The 20,591-nt window shown below is 38.9% G+C and overlaps 1 protein-coding gene across 1 annotated transcript; it reads right to left on the bottom strand.

The window, feature by feature from the left end:
* Positions 1-778: 778 nt before the first annotated feature.
* Positions 779-16,239, bottom strand: LOC115420424 (probable polypeptide N-acetylgalactosaminyltransferase 8). Its single transcript, XM_030135659.1, is given in 12 exon segments — positions 779-1,223; positions 1,333-1,503; positions 1,636-1,728; positions 2,934-3,071; positions 7,000-7,185; positions 7,775-7,889; positions 11,176-11,373; positions 14,377-14,563; positions 15,249-15,415; positions 15,528-15,705; positions 15,708-15,836; positions 15,991-16,239. Coding segments are annotated over 12 exon segments (1,860 nt in total). The 5' UTR covers positions 16,169-16,239; the 3' UTR covers positions 779-1,103.
* Positions 16,240-20,591: the final 4,352 nt, after the last annotated feature.

The following is a 20,591-nucleotide window of genomic DNA, read 5'->3' as shown; positions in this document are numbered from 1 at the left end:
TAAAAAATTTATAAAAAATTGCAACTTCGACCTACTGTTCCCAAAATATAATGAGATATATTCTGGATCACTGGCAATCTATAAACCAAATCTGATATGAATTCAACCAATGGTTTTGCTGTTAGAATGTTAACAAACAAACAAAGAAACAAACTGAACCAAAAACAATACCCCTTGCCTCCCCTTCGGGGGGTGGGGTACTAACAGATTCATTCTGAGCTAAAATAAATCCTTAACCTCCTAAGAGCCAGGAAATGTCAGAAAAGTACAAGCTTTTTTTTGTTTTTTATTAACTAAGTGCCTAAATTGGAAACATCATAGTGCAACAGTTTTTTCAGATGCAGTTTTTAAATTTTTTATGTTTATGTTTATGCATTTGGCAGATGCTTTTTTCCAAAGCAACTTACAGGGGAAAACCAATCAAATCACTCAATCAATCAAATTTTATTTATATAGCACCAGATCACAACAAAAAAGTTATCTCATGACACTTTATATATAGAGTTGGTCAAAACCAGACTCTAAGCCAATTTACAGAAACCCAACAGAATCCTCCAGGAGCAAACACTTGTGACTGGTGACAGTGGCGAGGAAAAACTTCCCTTTAACAGCAGAAATCTCGAGCAGACCCAGACTCCTGGAGGATGGCCATCTGCCTTGACCAGTTGGGGTTAAAGAGAGAGCGATAGAGATAGAGAATGGGGGAGAGGGGGAGTAGGGGGGAAATTTATGGAATGTCCTTTGTGGTGGACAATTTTCTAATTTTTAAAAAAAAAAAAAATTTATATAAAGTTGTGAAACTCTTGTCCACAAATGTGGACAGAAAACCCATAGCTGGGTCTTAGGAGGTTAAAGCATTGAAGGTGCATCATGTAAGATTTAGTGACATCTAGTGGTGAGGTTACAACTCACTGTATATAAGCCTTCTCATCCACGCATTAAGTTGAAACCAATATCAGTCTTGTGTATTTTCAGGTAATTTTACATTAATCTGGAATTCAGTTTCAGAGTAATAGTTAGATTTTACTGACCTGAAATTTTAAAGGTACATTGGTCATCAATCACAGACCTCTGAGCATTTGTTTGTCTGACACATTCGCATTTTAAAAGTCTTTGATTACATTTTGGATTTCCCATTTTTGACCAGTACATTCCTGTATTAGAAGTTTACTATTGTGGATTTCCAGGCATCGCTTCGTCTGTCTGTTCTTCAGTTCTTTACCCTGGAAAAAAGAACAAAATGTCAAATTGTTAAATTCCTTTTGGCACTGTATATTTTTTCAACTTTTATTCTATTGGACTTGTTTAAGTTTAGAAAGTCTTAAGTCTTACCTGAGTGAAATCCCAGTATATGCCCATCCTTTTCTGCATGGCCTCTTTGCAGTTGAAAAGGCCCGGCTCAGTTTCTTTGTTTCCCATGTCAGTTAAACACCGGTTGTCGTTGTACTTGTGGGACTTAATGCCGCCAACATAGAGCTCACCACTTGAACGATAATATGTGTACTGAGAAGATGAAACATTTTGCAGTTACACTGGGCTCCAAAAGCGGTCAGGTACAGCTTTCCTGGTACTATGTAAACCTTTTCACAGACTATAGTGAGTACATGTTAACTACTGTTTAACTGTTTCATTTACCTGAGGTCCGTAGTAGAAGCACTGGTAGGCAATGGGTGTGTGACCAGGCACAGGGCCTTGATCTATGCACATTTTGGTATCAAGATTCGTCATCTGTAGGGTGGAAAAGTAATCAATCTGTCAAATGCAGTGGAAGAAACAAACACTACCACTGTTGTGTTTCATACAAACACACTCAGCTATAGTAGTGGATAAGATATTTTCTCAAATAAAAACCAGAATACTGTTTTAATTGTTTTAATTGATTATTATTTATGTTTCAGTTGTAATTGTGTGTTTTTAACCTGTCTCTTTTCCATTTTTGTAAACCACTGTGAATTGTCCTGTGTATGAATTGTGCTATACAAATAAACCTGCCTTGCCTTGCCTGGCCTTGCCTACTGGGTAAAAAAAAATGATATGGATAAATTTCTGGTTTGGTGGTGCAGCAGTTCTGAATTTGATTCCTGTTGCATTTGTGTTGAAGTTCCTTGTTCTGTCTGCATTGCATGGGTACTCCAGTTTCCTTCATTATTAAAAACAAGTAGTACCAGGAACAATAAACCCCACCCCTTGCATGTATTGTTTGCTTATTTTGGCATCAGTCCAGCTGATCATCATGTCTGTGCATGTGTTGATATCAGCACATCAACTGCCTCTAAATATGTGCTAAGTTTGAAGTAAATTGAAGCAAAATTTATGTTTTTATAAATATGTGAAATTTCACCCATGATAAGTAAATGGGGAAAAAAAAAGAGATTTTAAAAATTCATAAAAAATTTTAATTTTGACCTACTTTTCCCAAAATGTAATCACATTCTGGGTCACTGGCAATTTATAAACCCAATGTGGTATGAATTCAACCAATAGTTTTGCTGCTAAACAAACAAACAACAAACCAAACCAAAAACTATACCCCTTGCCTCCCCTTCAGAGGGTGGGGTACCAGACCACAACACTGATAATGATCTGGATCCAGAAGCCCCTTCAATCCCCTCAGTAGCAGCTCATTGCTCCTAATGTGCTAATGCTAATGCTATGTGTTAAGTGTGTAGTTGGATAAGTAAAACTGCAAATGTGAGTGGATCAAAACAGGGTTGTGTACTGAATACCAACATTTCTGCTTATTCAACAGAGGTAATTAAAAATAAAGGCGATATCTGTTGTGATAGTGGTGTCTGCAATTCAAGCCTCATTCATATAAAACCCTGGTTCCGTCTGCAAGGCCCCGGCCATTACGTGAGGAAATAAGGTGTTTTCAAAATGCTACAATTCTAACTCTACCATATCCACAAAGCCAAAGAAAAACCTAAACTTACTCCTCCGTAAGCAAGCAGGTTGTCCCAAGGGTCCAGCTTGGGATACACATTTTCAATGTACCATTTAAAAGGTTTGCAGTTCAGCCTCTCTCTGAGCTTCTTCCTCTCGGTCACGTCTCCGATGTCAATTCCATGGTTCTGCAGAATTTGTCATTATCATTAGTTGGTGACCACAAAAATGTACAAGATTTCAATGCATTTAAAAAAATAAAATAAATAAAATAAAATAAAAAAAAATAATAATAATAATAATAGCTTTGTTTATATAGCACCTTTGAAAATGAAGTTTACAAAGTGCTTTGACAGACAAAACAGAAGGGCACAACAGCAGAATACAAGATGCAAGTAAAGACACTAAAACAGAAACAACACAATAAAAGAGATATGTACAGCAAATGCAAAAAACATGACACTCCGAATAAATTAAGTGAATCGGAGTAAAGAGGGCGGAGATAACGTAACATGATGCTGTAAAATCAATGCAAAAATGAAAGAGTGAGATTAAACAACATCATGTATGAGAATATAAATTAATAACCAAACAAGATGACATTAAAAATTTGAAAAAAAGACATCAAATAGAGGCAAGTCTATAGAAATGTGTTTAAAGAAGTGATTTAAAAGATGTCACTGATTCTGCAAGCCTTATCTCCTGGGGCAGGATGTTCCAAAGTCGAGGGGCCCTGATGGAAAAGGTGCGGTCACCTTTAGATTTAAGCCTCGACTTTGGAACAGCCAGGAGCCCTCTGCCCCCCCTGAGGATCTAAGGCTACGTACTGGCTCATAATCAACTAGCATGTCAGCTATAAAGTGATCAGTAAAATCTTAAAATCAATTCTGAAATACACAGGAAGCCAATGGAGGAAAGCCAGGATAGGGGTGATGTGACGTCGTCTGTTAAAACCAGTGAGAAGCCTAGCTGCTGCGTTCTGGACCAGTTGGAGGTGGGACAGTCATTTTTGGCTGATGTCGGACAGGAGTGAGTAACAGTAATCAAGTCTGGTGAATATGAATGAGTGGATAACTGTTTTTTGGATTGTTTTGTGAAATATATTTGACTTTAGATATTGAAGTTTTAGGATGAATTGTTTTAGTATTAAGTAGTTATTGTTTTAACATAGGATTCTTTTGTTTAATCTGTTGTACTTCAGTAATGTTAATAGTGAGTTCTTTGTGACCAGGATTCATGTAGTACTCTGTTGTAGTATGTTATCACGAGGTTAAGCTTAGGATAAGATAGGAAACATTTTTCTGCACAAGAGTTAAGTAGGTTCTGTTCTTCTAGATACACGTCTGAACACACACATTCACACCAAGGTTATAATAGTTTTGAATTTTTCATTATGGTTTAGTTTTATTTCGTTTCGACTTTTTTTTTCTCTAATTCAGTTCATTTTAATTAGTTTTTTAGAGCAGGTTTGCTAGTTTGTATTAGTTTTTCTTATTTTCTAAATGCTTAGTTTTAGTTTAGTTTAGTTTTTTTTTATATCTTTTCTCTTCTTCTCCGTCGTATTCAAATAAATCCCAGACAGGACTCTGCTGCTTTCTCCCAACCTCAGTCTCCATGTTTTGTTTGCAGTGATGGACCATTAAATATCATATGGTGCCATCAGCTAAAATTGCTTGAGGGAAATAAATCGATTTCGTATCAATCCGACATTGACAAAAGATAAAAACGAAGGGAATTTTATCCATAACTTTTCTAAGTTTTAGTTAGTTTTGTAAACACACAATACAGTTTCAGTTTGATACCGTTTTTTTTTCTTTTAATTATAGTTTTTATTTATTTCAGTTAACGAAAATGTTTTTACAATTCTAGTTTTCATCAGCTCGAGGGTTCATGGGAGTTCGCCCAACCAGTCCACATGTGTTTTGTGGATTTGGAGAAGGCGTTCGACCGTGTCCCTCGTGATATCCTGTCGGGGGTGCTTCGGGAGTATGGGGTCCGGGGCCCTTTGCTAAGGGCAGTCTGGTCCTTGTATGACCGAAGCAGGAGCCTGGTTCGCATTGCTGGCAGTAAGTCAGACCTGTTCCAGGTGCATGTTGGACTCCGGCAGGACTGCCCTTTGTCACCGGTTCTGTTCATAATTTTATGGACAGAATTTCTAGGCGCAGCCAGGGGCCGGAGGGGGTCCGGTTTGGGGACCACAGGATTTCGTCTCTGCTTTTTGCAGATGACGTTGTCCTGTTGGCCTCATCGAACCTGGACCTTCAGCGTGCACTGGGGCGGTTTGCAGCCGAGTATGAAGTGAGCGGGATGAGGATCAGCACCTCCAAATCCGAGGCCATGGTTCTCGACCGGAAAAAGGTGGTCTGCCCTCTCCGGGTCGGTGGGGAGTCTTTGCCCCAAGTGGAGGAGTTTAAGTATCTTGGGGTCTTGTTCACGAGTGAGGGAAGAATGGAGCGAGAGATTGACAGACGGATTGGTGCAGCGTCTGCAGTGATGCGGTCGCTGTACCGGTCTGTCGTGGTGAAGAAGGAGCTGAGCCAAGAGGCGAAGCTCTCGATTTACTGGTCAGTCTACATTCCTACCCTCACCTATGGTCATGAGCTTTGGGTCATGACTGAAAGGACAAGATCCCGGATACAAGCGGTCGAAATGAGCTTCCTCCGTCGGGTGGCTGGGCGCACCCTTAGGGATAGGGGGAGGAGCTCAGTCACCAGGGAGGAGCTCGGAGTAGAGCCGCTGCTCCTCCGTGTCGAGAGGGGCCAGCTGAGGTGACTCGGGCATCTGTTTCGGATGCCTCCTGGACGCCTCCCTGGGGAGGTGTTCCAGGCATGTCCCACCGGGAGGAGACCTCGGGGAAGACCCAGGACATGTTGGAGAGACTATGGGAACGCCTCGGGGTCCCCCCGGAAGAGCTGGAGGAGGTGTCTGGGGAGAGGGAAGTCTGGGCATCCCTGCTTAGACTGTTACCCCCGCGACCCGGCCCCGGATAAAGCGGTGGATAATGGATGGATGGGTGGATAGTTTTCATCATTTTGTTATTAAGGATAATAACCTTGATTCACACACATAGTGTTGTCAAATATAGGTGAGAAAGGTAAACTTATTGCTGGCATAAATTTACTCCACATCTGTTTGATCTTTTTAGATAACGCTAAGTTAAAGACCAACCCATTTGTACGAGTGAGCCCTCCCATAGTGTCAATAAATGTAGATTTCATGTAATGTTCGGGGCTCATTGTCTTTGAGTCCTCAGCGCTGAGTGTCCACCTTGTTGAGCCGCATTATGTAATAAATTCTCATTATGTAATAAAAGTTAAAAATGTAATAAGAATGTAATGTCATCTCTTAATAAAGCCGGATTATGTAATGAACTGACACATTTTGTAATAAACTACGTCAACGCCTTATGTAGTACATTTTTTTGTATTATGTAGTAAGTTATTACAATTTGAGAAATTTATTACAAAATGCACTTGACACATTTTTATTTTCAGGAAAATGTAATAACATGGTTCATTTCCAAGATCATAAGATACTGTATCAGACACAACTGACACGGCAATATAATAATAGTGTGCTAAATTATTCTTTAAACTGTGTGGTTAAAGTTCTGATTCCATTACCTGTAGCTCCTGTGACTAATTTCTTCTAAATTGCTCTGAAATTATATTAATTTGGATGGTTATTACACAATGAACCATGTTATTGCTTTTTTTTTTTAATTAATAAAAATGTGTCAAGTGCATTTTGTAATAAATTTTTCAAATTGTAATAACTAACTACATAATGTGAAAAAATTTACTACATAATGCGTTGATGTAGTTTATTACAAAATGCGTCAGTTTATTACATAATGCGGCTTTATTACAACATGACGTGACATTCTTATTACATTTTGAACTTTTATTACATAATGGGAATTTATTACATAATGCGGCTCAACACAACCTTATTTGTGATCTGAATAAATTTGGTCAACTTTGAGACCGATCTGAATCCAGACTCGTCGTTAGAGCTTCCAATAAAAGAACACATTAACATTTGCTAAGGTACTTGTCATATTCTAAAATGCAATGCATGTCCAAGTTCTCTGTGATCATGAATACTCTGGTGTACCTCAAATGGTATGTTCCAAGCCAAGTTGACGTTGTGCTTATATTCATCCATCCACACCTCTGCAACCCTCAGGGCATTTCTCTTCATGGCAGGGCCAAGGTCTGGCATGTAGGGCTTATGATATCTTTCAATGTGGGCGATCTTTGAGCATGGAACTACTTCAATACTTCCTCCGCATGTCCACACCTGTGTTATAATGATAAATTAACCAAAAAAGAAAAAAGAAGTCACACACTTTCTCGCTGACTCTATTTGCATCTACTATAAAAGTTCTCATCATTATCTATGAATATTTTGCATGACATGTGCCATCCATACACAGAGTGCCTTGAAAAAATAGAACATTCTTTCGTTTTGTTCTTTTCATTTCAGGAAGATCACAAAATGGGAACCGCTTTCAACTTTGCAACTATGCATGGAAAGTAACATCTCTATTACTAAATTCCATTTCTGTTTTACACGTTCAACAAGCTTAGCGCCCTCAGCCCTCATTCCACTGGTATGTCCAAGACAATGCTGAGCAATGTCTTGAACTGAACTGACCTTGTGGAATTCTAGTTCCCATCACATAAAAGGAGATGCTACAGTTGAACGAGTATGTTTTGTTTCCTGCTCTTCATCAACAGGTTATGACCCCATCAAAATAAAAGTTCATGTCTAACTGAAACTGGAAAGAGAAGATGGCGTAGCATTGTTCTTGCACAGTTGCAAAATGGAATTCAGTTGAAACAAAATCACCTTAAAGACTTTGGGTCAGATTAGTGGTTTTACTCACTCGTATTCCCAGCTCAACATTTTCTCCCCCGTACACCTTCATTCCTTCATCAAGAACCCCGATTTCTCCAAGAAACTTTCTCTCGGCGACTAGGATCCCCATGACAGACGGACTCCTGAATGAAAGATAAGATCCGTTACTGATTTTCTAACTAAAACTTTAAAGGGGCTATATGTAGGATTTTGTCTTTAAAATGTTCAAATATGACCTGACTGTGTTTAGAATAAAGAGCTCTGAAGTTCTGTTTAAGGTGTCAGTGTATTAATTAGACCAGTGGTTTTCAAATGAGGGTACGCGTACCCCTGGGGGTACGTAAAGGCACTCCAGGGGGTACGAGAGATTTTAAAATATATTTAAAAAGTAGCATCCATGCAAAAATCCTTTAAAAATAAAGAGCTTTGATCACAGCAGTTGCCTCCCTGCCACCAAGAATGACATAGATCTTCAGCAAAGCACAAACCCATGCGTCTCACTAAAATGTCTCACTAAATACAAAAACACTCAGCTCAGTGCAACAATGCAATATTCAGTGTTGACAGTTGGTAATGTCGTCAGTCTTCTTTGAAGTTATTCAATAGATATTTTAATTTATTTTTTTTAGCAGTTTCTGCTTTTATTTAAATTTTTTTTTTTTGTATTTATTTATTTCGAACATGCAAAAATAAATAAATAAATAAATAAATAAATAAATAAATAAATAAATAAATAAATAAACAAAATAAAAACAAAATAAAACATTCAAATGGACAGAATCTATCTCCAAGCACATACAAGTCTGAATTTTGCATGGTCGAAAAGGAGTAGGAAGAAGTATGAACTTATTTAATCCTACCCCTCAGTGCTTTTACACCTTTATCGCTAACTTGATACAAGAGTCAAACAATAATATTTTCCTAATTTTAACATCAAACCACGACAAATACATAATGCAGTAACTGAATTGCACCCAACAATATGATCATGGCAGTCCAGTCATACAAGCAGACTCAACAATTCAACCATTTTCTTCAATAATTACAGCATATTCATCAGTACAACATCATCCATAAACAAACAGTCCTTATTGTCATTATTAAATACTGTACCTCTCAAGAATCTTTTTTTTTTTTAATCATTAAGTTAATGATTTCTTTTTGAGAACAGATCTTTACTATTATCCCAAAGGAGGACACTTTATGTTGATAATTATTTTTATGTGCACTAATCTTTATTTATAATTAAGTTAATTCTTTCTTTCTTTTTTTAGTTATATCTTTTTATTTCCAAATAGTTTAAGAGAGACCACTATAACTGGAGTTCCAAAGTTAAATAAATCAGACACTGATGGCACAGCACGCTGTTTTAAGTCATTTTTTTCAACCAAAAATGCTTTGTGCTGTTTAAGGGGTACTTGGCTGAAAAAATATTTCACAGGGGGTACATCACTGAAAAAAGGTTGAAAACCACTGTATTAGACCATAGACATACGAATTGAATGTAGCTACATAGATGGGCGGGAGGATTTCTGTGACCACTAGAGGGAGTAGTGAGTCACTCTGCCGGTCTCCCATGGTGAGGAAAACAAAGACAGTGGAGCCTTTGACCAAAGTGTTAGTGTACTTTAACACTGCGTACCCAAGTCCGTACTGTACTTGGATATGTTCACACCTTTCATGCCAATGTTACATTCACAAGCACGTACTGCAGCCCGTGCCCGAGTACGAGTGGGTGTCACAGGGCCGAAACAGTAGGTGGCGGTGTGGAAGGAATTCTGTCACTATCCAACAAATGTGGAAGTCAGAAGAAGACAAACCCTTATGTCACCAACTGAGCAACTGTTCTGTTCATTTGTCTACAGTGGCGGCAATACTTGTCTATCTGTTAGCCTGTTTGAGGCAAAGTGAAGAAAAGTGACCTTCATTGTGATATATCACCGAGTGATTTGGTCGGTAAGGCGAGCTCGTGCCGTGCAGATCCAAGGTTTTTTCAGGAGACAACAGGAGCACCATCTATGGTCTTCTGGTGATTAAGTTATTTCCATTGTCGGAGTGGTGATTAGGTCACATCCATTCTCGGGCATGGATCACTTTCACACTGCAACGCACCACACTGGAGTCCACACAGTCTGTACCCTGGACTACCTTCTCAGCTGGACTTGGGTACGGTACTCAAGCACGGAACATTTGCATTCACATTGATAAACTAGAAACACTTGGAGAGCGCAGACCTCCGTCAAGGCAGATCAGTGCCCCGGATTTGGATGAAAATTTCAGGAAATGTTGATACTGGCACAAGGAACAAGTGATTCAATTTTGATGGTGATGGGGGGGGGGGGGGGGGGGGGCACAGATCTGTCTTGGCGGAGGTCTGTGCTGTCTTTTCTAGAAAAGCACTCGTAGAGCACAGACCTCTGCCAAGGCAGATCAGTGGCCCCCCCCACCCCCAATCACCACCAAAATTGAATCATTTGTTCCTTGTGCCAGTATCAACATGTCCTGAAATTTTCGTCCAAATCCGTCCATAACTTTTTGAGTTATCTTGCACACAGACAGACAGACAGACAGACCAACGCCAACAAAAACATAACCTCCTTGGCGGAGGTAATTAAGTGGACTTTAATTGGGGTCAAACGTACTCTGATACAGACTCCGTATGTCATGTGAAAGCGCCTTTAGAAAGTGACAAGATGGGATGAGAACCATCAAGAAACAACTTACAGAGTGATAAAAGCTAGAAGGATTGTTGTTGTTTTCACCACTGGACACAGCTCTAAATGAAAATAATGGAGTTTGATGCAGTAAATGCAGTGTTTCTTCCACATGGGTGAGTTTGATTATGAGGATTATGAAGATGTAAAGTTATTCTGAGATGTTCTTATGTCCACTAACTTCCTGGTTTGTCGGTTGTGACAATTAGAAACAGATCTTCAATTGAAGTTATTAACAACACAAACTGTATGGAAACTGGAGGTGATTTGTGAGTTTACTGTGGCTGTTTTCTGTCTAAAAACAGAGCTATGCTAGTAGAAGTAGGATGTCAAAATATAGGCCAGTGCAGCAACATACATGAAGATAACAAACACAGAGTTATTTTGACTGACTGAGTTATTTCATTTGAAGAAGAGAACTTGATAACACTATAGTACAGATGTGTGCAGTGTTAAACAAAGAGCTTATGATAAATGATACAGTTTGTGGATTCATAGCATTGATCAGTTGGTGGTTTAGGCAGACGGAGGTGCATTCTGGAATGTGCCATCCCTCCACTGTTGATAGTTTGGAGCGTTAATACTACACACTACCCCTTTAACGTTAAACACAATTGAATCATTATCCAAAATGTTTTATAATCTAAAATACAACTGATAACTCTTTAACACCTGATTTTTGTACAATATATAGATAAGTCTGACTTTAACTTACTTTCCAGGCAGTGAGGCATCATTGAGTTTGTAATACTCAGGTGTGAAGCCCTCGTACATGCACCACAATGCCCAGTCAAAGGCATGAGCAGCAGGGAGGTACTGAATAACCTTAAGGTCATCAAAGTTGACTCTGTCAAACACAGGAGACACCACCACAGTTCGATCTTTTTTGATCTGTGTCAGAAGGGGCTCAGCCCTGCATGATGGGAAGGGAAGAAAAAAAGACATCTTTAAAAAGAATTTAACACAGGACGGTTGTTTTGTGTCAGTCACATGCCCTTGAAAAAAAGAAAAACAGGACAGCTCAGACTGCTAGGTTTGCAGAAAAACCTTTACAATTAACATAATCATCCACTATTGCTACTTAATATTTACATTCTCCATTAAAGCTACGATTTATTTGAGTGTTTTTTTGTTGTTGTTTTTTTATTATTAGACCTTTATTTAACAAGATACAGTCCCATTGAGATTGAGATCTTTTTTACAAGGGCGATGTGGCCAAGAGGTTAGCAGCACACGTCATGAAAGAATACAGGTTTTACAGACAGGTAATAACAATAAATTAAAACAAACATTAATATAGTAATAACAGAAAAGTTAGACAGTTTTTTTAAAGTGCAAAATTTAGTTGAGGTCACAGCTATTTAAAACACAGGCACTGTCCAGTTGACCCTCACTGTTTATAATATTATTAGCCTCTATCCTCAGGGTGTTTGCTCTTTATCCAAATAAAAATTCCAGACATTTTCAAAACTGCTATTTTTCCCCCTAGACCTTGACTTTATGTTCTTCTATACTTGTGTGCCTACTTTTTTGGTTGTGATTGTACCTGTTGTGTGTAGTAGAAAGTTCATTTGAATAAACGGAAATCACAAAATTGGATGTCACACAAACACGAGAATGATTTCAGTACCACCCGATGAGTGAAATCATACCAAGTGTTGTATATGCTTTCCTCATGTACTGCTTGTCTTACAAGATTAAGTGCCATTAAGCATACTCTAAAATTTGGCTAAGCAGGCACCCTCTTCCACAAAATACCTTGTGTGGGTGGAATGTCTGCCAGTCCTTTGATGCCTTGACAGTAAGTAGATTTCTAAACAGGCGAGACAGACCACAACAGTCTCAAAATAAATCCACGCCTTTAGTTTCATAAAACACAAGATCATTGTCCATAATACTTCCCATAAAAGGTGGGGGTGAATGTAGGACTGAACTAGAATACTGCCTCTAGGTTGTATCCATCCAACAAACCAAGTTTTCATCTGTGCCAATCCAGACTCATTTAACATAAAAATATGTTATAAAACAGATATTCCATTCACAAAGGCTTTTTTTTTTTTTTTTTTTTTAATTCTTGAACTATCAGTTCTACTCTACGTAAATGTGCTCAAGAATTTACACTAAATAAAACACACTGAAAGGCAGTGAATTAAAGGAGTGATATGTAGCTTTTTTTCTCTTTTTTTTAAAAAATGAAATTATGCATTTTAAAACATTTCCCTGTGGTCTACATAAACTGTAAATGCTCTGCTTGGGTCTGAATTCTTCATTAATTCAACTCCACAGGTCCATCTTCAACCCTATTTCTGAGTAATGACACCAGAAAGGTCGTTTTGAACGCTGGCCCTTTAAATGCACATGAGCCACTTCAGGCCCCGCCCCCTCCAGGTTATTGGCTGTGTCCTGTTCAACCATCAACTGAACATTTTAGGAAATCGGCGCAAAGTTTGGACATATTTTCAGTTTTTACTACAACCGCTGCTGCTGATAAACAATTATGTCGTACTCAGAAATTTTCATTGGAAGTCTTGACCTTATATGTGCAAATGTTGTGTCGTAACTAGTTATAGACGTAACAAATTAAGCAGGAACTGAAACGGGTTGTAGAAATCCACTTGATTTTTGCTAAAATGAATATTAAGATAGCTTTGCAGCACCTGGAGGGTTCAAATTCAAACTTTATGAACTAATTAGGGTCCAAATTCACAAATAAATGAACCAAAGACTAATAAAAGTGGGTTTAGCAAAATATGACCCCTTTAAAATATACTATTTTGATTCACCAATCACATTTAGAGGCAAAGTATGTGACACTGGGTTTAAAAATTCTCCCAAACATGATTTGTGAGCCTCTGTCAGTGTGTCTTGGTGGATTTACTGCAGACACCCTGCCTTCTGCTGATACTTTTCCTGTTTTTCTGTTGTTTCACTGGATTTCTGACATAGTTTGGTGCTAATATTCTCTGTGTTGCCACATAACCCAGACTGGTTCTTCCTTTGTTTTTTTTCCACTCATTTCTTCCTTTTGCACACATTTAACACATACAGTTCCACTCATGCAACACCTCACATTCACACTGATAATACACATGGATCACTCACAACTTTTGTTGATTTGCTGCATTATTTATGATTTTGATTATTTAAAATAAAATGAGGTTAATTATTCTTGGTGTGTTTGGTCCTCTTTTGTTGTGGTCTTGTGACTCTGATTACATGGCTCCCTCTTCTTTTCTACACTTTTTAAGGAATCCAGGAGACCAGCGTTTACACACTAATCTATCTATTTAGTTTTAACTGGTTTTTATCTGCTGAAAACTTGGATTTTATTTTGACTGGCAAAAGCAGTGTAGCATTTTAAGAAAAGCATAATGAAAATGGAAACAGATCGAAATGAGGATTTTTTTTTTCTTTTTTTTTAACGAAACTTATAAATGTCAGCAAAGTACAAGCGTTTTTTGTTTTTTATTAAATAAGAGCCTATATTGGAAACATCATGATGCAACAGTTTTTTCAGATGCAGTTTTTTAAATTTTTATGGAATGTCCTTCATGGTGGACAGTTTTCTTTTCTTTTTTTTTGGGTATAAAGTTGTGAAACTCTTGTCCACAAATGTGGACAGAAAACCCATAGCTGAGTCTTAGAAGGTTAATGTCACGCCTTCATTTCTTATTTCCTTTGATCAAAAAGCAAAAATTACCCTTTTTAGTACTTTTATCATGGTTCTGTTAAGGTTTAAGTGTAGACGAATGATTTTGGAATTTTGAATTTGCATGTATTCTGTAAATGCTCGAAATAAACAAACGAATGAATGAATGAAAGAAATCTCTCAAGAAAGGTTAAAAATACAAATTAAAGTATTTGGGAACTGCTACAAAAGTAACACTGGGTCTTTGTGGGTTAAAGCAAACCTTACCACATCTCATGGACTTCGATATGGGCGTCTAATATGGCCACCACATCAGCTGTAGCAGCCCTCCACCCAGAAGCCCTTGCAAAAGCGAGCCCTCGCTGCTCATTGTGCCGCACTCTGGTAATTTTAAGGGTTGGGTTCTGCTGCTCAAGTGTCTTCAAGTACATTTCAAGGTCCCCCTTCAAATCCTCTGTTTTGACAATAACATATTTTGAATCAGAGAAGAGGTAAAAATCAGTTTCCACACTGACTAAACAGAATGTAACAATAACAGGGGAATTAAACTATGTAGCATGTTATCTAACAGAATAAAACCAAATGAATTTGTGACTTTTCTTGTAATATTAAGATGATTTCAAGTTGAAAATTGGAAAGGTGTTTCATTTTATAAACCAATGTATGCATATTAGATATCACAAATCAAATCACAAACACCTTTTTCCAATCCTCCTGTACACCACACAACTGTGATTGAAGCAGTTTTACAGGTTTATAACCTGGTCAAGGAAAGTTGCCACATCAAACATACCATAGATCATGGCATTCCAGTGCGTATTGTTTTTCCTTCTTGATAAACTGGTTTTTCCATCATGTATTTAGAAGCAAAATATGATTGTTGTTGTGCTGTACAGCTGTCGTAAAACTTAATATGATGAGTGATATTTGAGTGAAATTTATAAAAGCCATACTCTAAGTTCCATTTTGGGCTGACTGTCATAGTTTGTTTAGAAAAGAATCAGATAAACTGGCCACATGATAGGGATGTTATTTCAGCCAGTACTGCTTTTCATCAATCTTTGCTGTCAGTGAATATGAGAAGTGAGTTTGTTAAATATGTTTACACAATTTCCTCCTTTTGTAACCAACCAACCAACCGTTTGAGCTGTTGTCATCCACCATTATTATCTCCTTCAGTAGGTATTTAGGGGTGCGGTCTATGATGCTGCGCAGAGCTCTTTTCAGGACAGATAGGGCTTCGTTCAGGTAGATCAGCACCACTCCAATAGTCGGTAGCTCCTTCGGGTATGTCTTTTTTAAGCACCTGCTCAGAATTATTCTTGTTAAAAACCATTGCCTTTTGCCTCAGAAAGTGGATTAAAAAAATGAATCACAAAGCATATATGCACTTCAGTATATAATTAAGTCAAAAATACCCTTTGTCCCTGGTATCTGGAAGAACTCGATCAAGAGGAAGACGGTCACTGAGGAACACATTGTATCCATATTTTTCAAACAATCCCTGGGCTTCTCTTTGCTCGTCTTCTGACAGATTCGCCCCCCACTCCTTAAACAAAGCTGATGTAGGGAACAATTTTTGCCCTTTTGCTGCTACTTTTCCTTCTCTAGCTTCCCTTCAGGTTGGTTCTTCTTCCCTTCTTCTGCTTTCCTCTGTCTGTCTCTGTTCTCTTCTAGTATTTTATTCATGATATCCTGCTTTTTGTCAAAAGCTATGAGGAAAGTGTCTGGATATAAGTGAGAAAACAGAGAGAAAGAGGAAAATAAAATAGAGGCATCATAAATCAAAATTCTACTTTTCAGTGAAGAACGAAAAAGGCAAACTAAAATGATCTTGAACATCTTCTCTACAGTAAAAGGTTATTTATTGTCTCAACTTACTCAGTCTGTTGATGCTTTCCTCTAGGTCAGAAAAACTCTTGGTGAGACGAGAGGTTGACAGCTCTTTGTTACTGTCCAAGTGTTGCTCATATCCAGGTTTCAGAAACATCCAAGAGCAAAAAAACAGTCCAAAGCCCCCCAATATCAGGGCAGGCTTTTTTAACCCTGCAGCCCTCATGCTGAAAATGGAAAATAAGTGTAGCAGTGTGAAATAAACTGCAGTTCACTTACTTAGCAAGTTTACCCAGATAGATCTGATAATAGCTGTGGGAGGTGTTCAAGCAATGCATGCTCTTCACTCATAAAAAAAAAGAGGGAGAGAGCGAGAGAGACAGAGAGAGAGAGAGAGAAAGAGAGAGAGAGAGAGAGAGAAATAATAATAATAATAATAATAATAATAATAATAATAAATAAAATAAAATGAAATAAAAATTTAAATGACTGAAAGAAAAGGTTTTGGTCTCTATAATTCATAACCATATACCATTGCCCACAAATATGGACTAAAATGTTTTTAGGGAAGGCAAGGCAAGTTTATTTGTATAGCACATTTCAGCAACAAGGCAATTCAAGGTGCTTCACACAGGACATTGAAATAAAAGAAACAAAAAGAAACACATTTAAAACATTATAAAAGAAACATGTAATATAAAATAAAAAAATAAATAAAATAGAATAAAATAAAATAAAAATAAAAACACACACATATTAAAGTAAGAGTTGCAGTGCAGAGTTTCAAAGAGAATATAAAATTTAAAAACTCAAAAGCCTTTTAGTCAAAGGCAGCAGTGAACAGGTGAGTCTTTAACCTGGACTTAAAAGAACTCAGACTCTCAGCAGACCTGATATTTTCTGGTAGTTTGTTCCAGATATATGGAGCATAGAAACTGAACGCTGATTCTCCATGTTTAGTTCTGACTTTGGGAACACAGAGCAGACCTGTACCAGATGACCTGAGTGGTCTGGATGGTTCATACTGGACTAGAAGGTCTCTGATGTATTTTGGGCCTGAACCATTCAATGCTTTATATGCTAGTAAGAGAATTTTGAAGTCTATTCTCTGAGAGACAGGGAGCCAGTGTAGAGACCTCAGAACTGGACTGATGTGGTCCACTCTCTTGGTCTTAGTGAGGACTCGAGCAGCTGCATTCTGGATCAGTTGCAGTCGTCGAATAGACTTTTTAGGCAGACCAGAGAAGATACTGTTACAGTAGTCAACTCGACTAAAGATAAATGCATGGATAAGTTTTTCAAGGTCCTGCTGCGACATCAGTCCTTTAATCCTAGAAATGTTCTTGAGGTGATAGTAAGCTGACTTTGTAATTGTTTGTATGTGGTTTTTAAAATTCAGGTCTGAATCCATGACAACACCCAAATTCCTGGCCTGGTCTGAGGTTTTTAACTGAAGTGACTGGAGCTGCATGCTGATTTTAAGACGCTCCTCCTTGGGTCCAAAAACGACTACCTCGGTTTTTTCTCTGTTTAACTGAAGAAAGTTATGGCCCATCCATTCAGATATTTGTGCCATGCATTTACCCAGTGCTTGTATGGGGCTATGGTCACCGGGGGACATTGAAATGTAGAGCTGTGTGTCATCTGCATAGTTATGATAATCTATTTTGTTTTTTTCTATGATCTGAGCCAGTGGAAGCATGTAGATGTTGAACAGAAGGGGCCCCAGGATGGATCCTTGGGGGACTCCACATGTAATTTTGGTCTGCTCAGATTTAAAGTTACCTATTGACACAAAATAATCCCTGCCCTTTAAGTAGGATGCAAACCAATCAAGAACTGTGCCAGATAGTCCCACCCAATTTTCCAGTCGATCAAGTAATATATCATGGTCGACTGTATCAAATGCAGCACTGAGGTCCAGTAACACTAAAACTGAAGATCTGCCATGATCTGTGTTTAAGCGAATGTCATTAAATACTTTGAGCAGAGCTGTCTCAGTGCTGTGATGTGGTCTAAAACCTGACCGAAAGACGTTAAAGCAGCTGTTGACTGTTAAGAAGTAATTTAGCTGTTGGGACACAGCCTTTTCAATGATTTTACCTAAAAAAGGAAGATTTGATATCGGCCTGTAGTTGTTCATTGAGGTCTTTTCTAGAGTGTTCTTTTTTAAGGAACGGCTTAATAACAGCTGTTTTCAGGGTCTGTGGGAAGACTCCTGAGCTTAGAGACATGTTTGCAATCTCTAACAGGTCAGATGCCATGACGTGTGAAACTTTTTTGAAAAAATCTGTGGGTAAAACATCTAGGCAGCAGTAGGAAGAGCTCAGTTGGTGTAGAATGTCCTCCAGATTTTTGTCATTGATTGGATTAAAGTGCATCAGGGTGTTTAAATGGTTTTCAGACAGCACAGATCCTGAACCTGGTGTTGAGGAGTTCACAGCCTGTCTAATATGCTGAATTTTCTCTGTAAAGAACAAAGCAAAGTCACTGCAGGCCCTGGCAGAGTGAAGTTCAGGTGCTATTAACACAGGGGGGTTTGTTAGTCTGTCAACAGTAGAAAACAGTGCTCGAGCATTATTTTTGTTTCTGGTGATAATGTTTGAGAAGAAAGACTGCCTTGCGTTCCTCAGCTGTTAATTTTAAGTGTGAAGTTTCTCTTTGTAGATGTCAAAATGAATCTGGAGATTTGATTTTCGCCACCTGCGTTCAGCTTTCCGACACTCTCTTTTTTCATTTTTCACTGCCATGGCATTTCTCCATGGAGAACTTTTCTTGCTAGAGACTTAATGGGAGCAATGGCGTCTATCACATTTAACATTTTAGAATTAAAGTTATTCACTAGCTCATTGACTGAACCACAAGGCAGGGTTGCTGTAGAAGAAAAAAGTACATTAAACATTTCACTGGTGTTTTCAGTAATGCATCGCTTCTTGATAACTTCTCTCTGATTACTTGTGTGCACAGAGATAGAGCTCTCAAAGAAAACACAACAGTGATCAGACAGGGCCACATCGCTCACAACAACCTTGTGTATTTTTAAACCCTTGGAGATAAGCAGGTCCAGAGTGTGCCCCCTGTTATGTGTGGGTTTGGACACATGCTGACTTAGCCCACAGCTGTCCAGAGTACAGTACAGTTCTTTCGCCCCTCTGTCCTGGGGGTTGTCAACATGGATGTTAAAAACACCAACAATGATTATACAGTCATATTTAGTACAGATTATGGACAGCAGTTCATTAAAATCATCGAAAAAGTCTGCACAGTATTTAGGTGGCCTGTTAGACATTTACTAATATGACTCGAGGGGAGGATTTCAGCTGAACAGCCACATATTCAAAAGTAGAAAAATTACTGAAAGATAATTTTTTAAATTGGAAAGAGTTTTTGAATAAAACTGCTACTCCCCCTCCTTTTTGATTCACTCTGGCCTCACTAATAAAACTATAGTTGTTGTTTTGATCCAACCAAGTCTCAGTTAAAAACATAAAATCAAGGTTGTGTTCCGTGATAAAATCATTGATTAAAAATGTTTTTCCAGCCAACGATCTGATGTTCAGTAAAGCAAGTCTTAATGTCATAGGAACATCCTCTATAATTGTTGGGACAGACTGTGATTCACAGGGAATGTTTTTTAAGTTTAACAATCTAGTGCCATCACTTTTGTGCCCCCAGTTTCTCAGCACATTCACCTTTGTTCTTCTGTGACCAATCAAAACAGGAATTTTGTAAACTGAAAGCATACAGGGCCCCGGCTTGGCCTGGGATGACTCATGACTGCTGGTAATCCTGCAGCCTGGACCCAGGGCACATCAGTTGGTACGAGTCTTTGGAGTCTGTGTTGGAGGTGGTGGAGGGGCGGGGGGGGGGGCTGGGCGGTGGGTCTTTGGAGCCTGTGTTGGAGGCGGTGGAGGGGCGGGGGGGGCAGGGCGACAAGTCTTTGGAGCCTGTATTGGAGGTGGTGGCGGTCGACGTGGAGTGCTTATAGGGGAGAAGATAGGAGAGGGATGGGGGGTGCATCTTAGTCCAGCATTGACCAGCTCCTTCATCTAGTCAGTGAACTCCAAGTGGGGTGAGGAGGGAGAGAGGGAGGGTAAGGAGGAGAGAGACCTGGTGGGGGTTTCAGGGGGTGAGGCAGGTGGACCATCAAAGGTGCTGTGGTTGTTGAGGGGGATGGAGGCCTGTGGAGACCCCTCCGCTTCTAGACTCTGACACCTCTTTGGCTCAGAGCACTCCTTGGGTGGGGGTGAATGTTGCTCTTCCTCTGGATTTTTAATCAGTCGTGTTTTGTCTTTCCCTCTGGATGGTGCCTGTTGTTTAAAGTCCTTGGCAGAGGCGACTGATTGGTGACGCAGGAAGTAAAATAGATTAGATGCCAACAATTTTACTCCTGGCTTGTTCAGGAAAAGTCTGTTCCCTTTGAAAAGGTGTCTTCGCTCCCAAAAGATATGGAAATGTTCAATAAAATTCACTGGGTAGGCAGTACAAGCAGTGGCAAGCCACTTATTTAGAGCCCACAGCCTGCTGAATCTCTCCCCTGCATATCTGACTGGTGGTGTAGGTCCGCTGATAAACACACCCGCTTTCACAGAGCTCACTGTATTCAGCAACTCGGTGAAGTCCTGTTTTAACACTTCAGACTGTTGTTT

Source organism: Sphaeramia orbicularis, chromosome 6 (assembly GCF_902148855.1).
Source record: "Sphaeramia orbicularis chromosome 6, fSphaOr1.1, whole genome shotgun sequence".
Lineage (NCBI taxonomy): Eukaryota > Metazoa > Chordata > Actinopteri > Kurtiformes > Apogonidae > Sphaeramia > Sphaeramia orbicularis.
This window is presented reverse-complemented; position numbering and strand designations above follow the sequence as displayed.